At 54.5% G+C, this 6,839-nt stretch overlaps 1 protein-coding gene across 1 annotated transcript in view; it reads right to left on the bottom strand.

Annotated features, from left to right (window-relative positions):
* Positions 1-808: 808 nt before the first annotated feature.
* LOC102428557 (sodium/myo-inositol cotransporter 2) overlaps positions 809-6,839 on the bottom strand; it is a 20,160-nt gene continuing 14,129 nt past the window's right edge. The window contains 3 exon segments of the mRNA XM_023751481.1: positions 809-977; positions 2,504-2,709; positions 4,372-4,452. Coding sequence (XP_023607249.1) covers positions 951-977; positions 2,504-2,709; positions 4,372-4,452 — 314 coding nt within the window. The 3' untranslated portion in view covers positions 809-950.

Genomic DNA, 6,839 nt, shown 5'->3' with positions numbered 1-6,839 from the left:
GTTTCTCAGGATTCCAATCAGGCACCTCTCATGGGGAGCGGAGGCCCGTGAGCACGCGGTGGAGAAACGTGAGGGTGTCACGCCTGCAGATGCTTCTTCCTGCTCCGTGACGCGGGGCAGCCGCAGTCCTGGCCCGTCCACGTGGAGCTCAGGAAAGAGCCTGCTTTGGCAACAGCCGTTTCTAGGGAGGAGCTGGGACCGAGGAGAATCCTGGCTCTTATTCCTCGAAGTAGAGCCTCCAGATAGGAATTTTTTTTTTAATTTTTTTATTGATTGAATTGAGAGAGGCAGGGGGGAGACATCAATTTGTTGATCCACTTATTTTTGCATTCATTGGTTTCTTCTTGTATGTGCCCAGACCGGGGATCGAACCTGCAACCTTGGCATAGCAGGATAACACTCTAACCAATTGAGCTATCAGGCCAGGGCTCCAGATACGAATTTAAGAGACAGCGGAGCATGTTTCCAGGCAGCTGCGCTGCTCAAAAACCCACCAGCGGGGGAGGGTGTCCCTGGGCAACAGCCTCCAGGCTCACAGTGTTCGAGAAGGGAGTGCACTATGCATGGCCGGCGGGGCGATGGGGACAGGCACCTGCCGTTACTCCTATGGCTCCTTAGTCACCTCCTCCGTGTCTGCCCAGCACGATCCAGACCGAGCTCGCAGTCCGTTAACAGTGGGTGTCGCCTTGCCTGTCTTCTGCTCTAATACGAGCCTAAGGCTGTGCTGGCGAAGGCATCGCACGGCGACCACAGTCTTTGGGCTCTGCCGACCCAGCTCAACAGCAACGCGTTGTCTTCATCATCATCATCACTGTCGTCGTCATGGCGCGTGGGGCTCACTCGGGTTCCTGCACCCTCTCGCCCTCCCTGGCCCTCGGAAGGAGGCCGAGCCCCCTTGGATAAGCCTCCAATTCTTGAACAAAGCAGGTGGCCGGCGGTGGCCTGGAGGGTCACACTGGAGTGCAGCTCATACGGGCCTGAGGACTCGCAAGGAAACGGGCGGAGGTTGACTGATGTAAGCTGGCCAGCGGTGCCCAGCAGTACCATAAGCCATGTAAAAACCTAAGTGTTTTTAATGGTTTGCGTATTAACTGTCCTTGCAGCAAGAGCACCGTGACCCAGTTCCCCACGCTCCCCTCTTTCAAAACTATCAGTAACCCCACTTAACGGAGGCTGAGGTGCTAAATCGTGTCTCACGGAGATGCTGCCTGGACCGGATTCTGGGTCTGTTCAAGGTGGAGCCCACGCTGTCAGCCTAGACCCAACCTGTCTCCCTGGGCTCCCCGACCCCAGCTTTCTAAGGAGGGGGCGGGGTCTGCACAGTTGCTGAGATGGTGCTCAGCTCTCATGGGAGGTCAGCCACGCGGTGACCTCGCCGCACTCTCGGCAGTGCCTCCCTTAGTTAAACTCGCATCAGCTCTAACTGTGCAACTGAGCCTCTAAAATGGCACGCAGATCTGACTGTTGATGTAACAGAAAACAAAACAAAACATTTCAACCGGTGACAGTCACTGGGTTTGAAACCTGAGAAAGTGGCTGCGCCGCGAAGCGGTCCCGCCGCCCTGGCGCCTCTGCCCACAGTACCTGCTCTTTTCCGTTTAGGCCCCTCTAGGCGCGCCCACCCGGAGGCCTCCATGCACATCCCAGTGAGTGCGGAGGTTCAGTCTGTTCTCTTCCCTGTACAGACGGGCGTGTAACACACTGTTGTCGTCTGCTTTCCTCCCTCTGTTCTCACACCAGCTACGCGTGCCTGACAGCTGTGCTCTGCGGTGCCCGCCGCGGTGCCCTCTGCTGCCAACGCTCCTCCCGCCACCACCAGATGGAGCCCTGCTCTCCTCCCTGAGCCTGCGCTCAGGTCACCCAGGCACATCTCCCCTCACCCCCCTATTTAGAATTGCACCCCACACCCAACCCCTCTGTCGCCACTCTGCTTTTTAAAAAATATATATTTTCATTGATTTCAGAGAGGAAGGGAGAGGGAACGAGAAATAGAAACATCAATGATGAGAGGGAATCATTGATTGGGATGCCTCCTGCACGCCCCCTATTGGGGATTGAACCCCCACTTGGGCATGTGCCCTGACCGTGACCTCCTGGTTCATAGGCTGATGCTCAGCCACTGACTCAGCCCGCCGGCCCTGCTCTGCTTTTGTTAATGCCACTCACCACCTGTGACATGCACATCACTTACTTACTGTCTGTCTGTCCCTCCACGAGCCCTGCCGGTTTGTTTACTGGTGATTTCTAAGTGCCTGGCACTTAGATGATGCCCAGTGAGTGTTGAGCAAACAATACCCGGCCCCAGTTTTATCCTCCCTTAGAAGGTTTTCTCTCCTTTGCTTCCCGGGCAGCCGGCAGGGTGTATTAAACTTTGCCATCACGTGAGCAGAGCGGAGGCGTGATCAAGGATGGTGGGGGAGAAAAGCAGACGAGAGAACAGTGCGGGGAGGAGGCGGGCACAGCCACCCCCACAGCGTGCTGAGGGCGCTGGCGCGGGCCGTACCTGGTCCGTGCACCAGTACCAGAGGGACGGCATGGTCATTCCAATCAGGATCCCGGGCCACGGGAGGTCGGAGGTCAGCGGGTCTCGGAAGATATGAAAGGCATCCTCCCGGGGCAGCCCGCAGCTGCTGTTCTCAGTCCGGTTGGTGGCCAGGGCCAGGAAGTACTTCTCCATCAGGCCGTCCAGCCCTCCGACCGCAGCAAAACCTGGACGGCAGAGGGAGCGCTTGCCAGGAGCTCAGAGGGAGCCCAGCAGTAGCAGGATTGGTGGAGATAGTGAGACCCCACTCAGAGGACGGCTACCAAGGAAAGTTAGCACCTTAAGGGTCTCAGCCTCTTTTTTTGTGTTTTTAATGCCTTTGGTAGCGAGTATGGATTGCTTTTCAGAATAATATTGCTAAATGCATCACACAAAATAGGTAGGCTTGTCAAGGAAATCAAATGTAGGAGAGGCAATCATCAAAACGTAAAAGCTACTATGAGCTAGTAATTTATGTATTTGCCCATTAAGTAGTAAAAACCTAGCAGGGGGGCTAATAACAATTTTGTTTCAAAGTAGCCCTGAGCACAAACAGGGTTTCAATGCATCAGCATCAACTGTAAGAACATCTGGATAAGAACATCTGGGGCATCCTGGGGTACCAAAGGCACAGACATGGCTAATATCGCCATGGTTTATTGCCTACATTTGTAATTGAAAAATGCAACATTTCAATGATAGATTCATAAAATAAAGGTGGTTTCTGCGCCCCCACCCCATCCAAGGCTCACAGACACCCTGAATTCTGCTCAGAGGCCCCAGGCTAAGCAGCCTTGCGTTAAGGAAGCATGCTTTCTCCTCTGAACTTCTCAGCGCCTCTCAGTTCAGGTATTGCAAGAGTGGTGCACAGCCGAAACCGGTTTGGCTCAGTGGATAGAGCGTTGGCCTGCGGACTGAGGGGTCCCGGGTTCGGTTCCGGTCAGGGGCGTGTGCCTGGGTTGCGGGCATGTCCCCAGTGGGAGATGTGCGGGAGGCAGCTGATCGATGTTTCTCTCTCATCGATGTTTCTGACTCTCTATCTCTCTCCCTTCCTCTCTGTAAAATCAATAAAATATATTAAAAAAAAAAAAGAGTGGTGCACAGATGTGTGGCCTCGAGCTAGCGACTCCCCTCTGAGGCTGTTTCCTCATCTGTCAGTGGGGCCCCGTGGCGCCAACCTCACGGGCTGAATGGAGCTGGCTCATCGAGACACTACCCACAAGGGCACAGTGTCTGCATAAGCGTGAGCGACTCCAAGAAAGAATCAAGTACTGCCATTTGGAATCTGCTTCTTTCATTCATTGGAAGGATTCAGGGTTACCTCGAAATAATGTGGCTCTCAGCAGATTACACATTGGAAGGCTTTTTTTTGTATGGTAGACTGAGATGACTATCGTAAACCCTAGGCCAGCACTAAGATGGAACAAGTAAACAACTGGCAAGCAGTAGATTTTAATCCAACCCTACCTATAATGACATGAATGGAATTAACCCGAAGACAAATTAAAAGGTGGAGATGGTCAGATTAGATTTAAAAAGCAACTATATGATGTCTATAAGGAACCTGCTTAGAATATAAAGACATAGATAGGCTAAGAGTGAAATGATGAAAAAATACCCCCCCTTTATTTATTTATTTAATCACTCATCCATATTAATATAGGCGAGCTATTAATTTTTACTTTAAAAAACCCAGCAAGTTCTCATGATAAGCACCGTTTGCTTTCCGCTCAGTCACCATGCCTCAAGCAGGACTTCCGACAGCTGGGTGTGCTGGTCCCAGCGGTGAGGGCAGACACCCTGCTGAGGGAGTGCCCGCATCCACCCCAGTGGCCGGGGACCCCACTTACTGTAGCCCATCAGGGTGAATGCTCCTATGAGCATGATCACAGTCTGCAGCGCATCCGTGTAGATCACAGCGGCCAGGCCACCTGGGGAGGGAGGGGCGAGGACTGAGCTGAGGGTCGGGCAGTCTGACGGGAGGAGTTACTCTGCGTCACAGAGGGACCCTGACAGTCACGAGCCAGCCGTGGAGATCTCTCAGGGTTAACGGTCTGCAAAGATGGCCACAACACCCGCTGCGCATTCCCGTTTTGCAGCTCAGCTCTGCCGCCCCATTGGGGTGGGTGAAGTCGATCTCTCTACCTCCCAAGCACGGCTGGCTCTGACCAATGACATCGTGCAGCTCCAAGCCTCGGCCTCCAGGGGACCTCGGCCCCTGTGCTTGCTCCTCTGTTGCCCTGAGAATATGCTTCCTTTTTTTTTTTTTTTAATACTCACCAGAGAATATTTCCCCCATTGATTTTTTTTTTTTTTTTAGAGGGAGAGAAGGGGAGAGAGCGAGAGAGAAAAACATTTATGTGAGAGAGACACATCGACCAGTTGACTCCCAAATGCACCCCGACTGGACTGGGCGGAGAATTGAACCTGGGACCCTTCGGCCCGGGGTCCAACGCTCTAACCACTGAGCACGCTGGCCAGGGCCACCATGCTGCTTTAAGGAGCCCTGCCTAGCCCGGTGGAGGATGGTCCGCATGGAGGGAGCGCCCAGCTGACCGCCCAGGCAGACCCCCAGCCCTGGGAGGGAGGCCCTCTGGCTCCAGCCGGCTGTTCCCGGTGCCACCTAACAACAGTTCAACGGAGCAGGCGGGACCAGCAAAACCCATCAGCAGACAATCCGTGAAATGAATTGTGGGCAACGATCACCAGTGTTTTAAGCCCCTAAGTTTGCCAGTGTCTGTGCCCAGTAATTGCCAAGTGACACGGGAAGTGGCGGTTGGGCCGCAGTCCCACGCTCTGAATACCTTTGCTTCTAACATGGGAAAAGGGATGCGAGGTCTTCAGAGCCCTAACAGGCTTCCCGCACAGGGTCATGGCGGTTGGCCTCAGAGGATTCAAACGGGTTGCCACCAAAAAATGCTTGTAATAATCCTGGTCAGGGCAGTCTTTCCAGTCTCCTCCCTACCCCTCCTTTCTCCCTCTTCCCTTGTCTGACATAAACACGTGTACCGGTGGGCAAGGTCACTGCAATAAAATCCATGCCCGTGGGTGTGGAGTTCTCCTGTGACGCTCTGTCCTTGCTAACAGGCCCTGCCCCGAGTGCGAGAGACCTGCCTGGCTTCTGGCCCAATGCCCTGCTGTCCTGCCGGGTAGTTCACCGGCTGGAGCGTGGTGAGAACCCCAAGTTTGGTACCACTGACGCCCACCATCATTTCGATGCCAAGGATTAGGGGCATTTATCATGTGCCAGGCGCTGGGCTTAGTATCTCATTCGATCGTCGCTGACATCTGGTGGGTCCCCACCTAGTTCTACACAGTGCGATACAGAGGCGAACAGAACAGCAGGCCGCCAGGCCTCGCCGAGCTCACAGTCTAATGGGGAGACAGCCCCAAACAAGGAGACACGAAGATGAACTGCACCCGTGGCCGGCCCTTCCCTTCCCCTTCCCCTGGGCTCAGGCACACGCTCCTCTCCGTGCTGAAACCTCAGCCGCGATCTTCCGGCAGCAGAGGCCTTTGCGTGGTTCCACAGCACATAGCCCTCGATCCAGGCTCATTTCGTGTCCTTCCAGGCTCCGGTCCCAGCCCTCCGTGTCACTGCCTCGCCTATGGGCGGGGCACAACCTGGACCTGTGCTTGCTCAGCCTCAGCCACATCTATCGCCCTTGCGTCCCGCAAACAGGCAAACCGTGCTCTCTTGTCAGAGCCTGCGATCGTCCTTCCCTCTGCCTGGAGCGCTTCCCCTGCGCCTCATGGCTACTTCCTTCATCACTCAGGTCTGGTTCAACTGTCACCGCAGCTCAACATCCCATGAAGAAACGCTCCCCACCCTCCCCAGCTCACCCGCTGAATTTTCCTGCTTGGCGCTTGCTAGTTGTGACAATACACCTGACATTGTGCGCTGGTTTCCTTGTTCACGCCTCCCATCCCCACGAGCACGTAAGCTCCTTTGGGGCAAGGACTTTGTCTATCTGTTCGCTGCTTCACCCTCCTCCCAGCACGATGTCTGGCATACGGGAGGTGATATACATACAACAGAATAAGTCGATTACACCAATAAGAGGCAGAGAAGGTGAGGATTCAAAACCAGATACTCCTCTACGCTGTGCCAGTCAGAGTCCAGTAGGTCTAGGATGCACGTCTGAGGGGCAGAGATGAGGCTGCCCTGCCTCGGGCTCCAGAATAAGGTGGTCTGTGGCCCAGCCTGTTTAGTGTGTGTGAGACACGGGCGCAGCGCCTGGTGGGTCCTCGATAACCAGGTCTTGAGTAATTGGGAATTGCTGGTGCAGCTGCGCTGCATTTTAAATCCTCTCTCTTA

This window comes from Myotis lucifugus, unplaced genomic scaffold (genome assembly GCF_000147115.1).
Source record: "Myotis lucifugus unplaced genomic scaffold, Myoluc2.0 scaffold_22, whole genome shotgun sequence".
In the NCBI taxonomy this organism is placed as follows: Eukaryota; Metazoa; Chordata; class Mammalia; order Chiroptera; family Vespertilionidae; genus Myotis; species Myotis lucifugus.
Note: the sequence above shows the minus strand (reverse complement) of the source record. Positions and strands in the feature narration are given on the sequence as shown.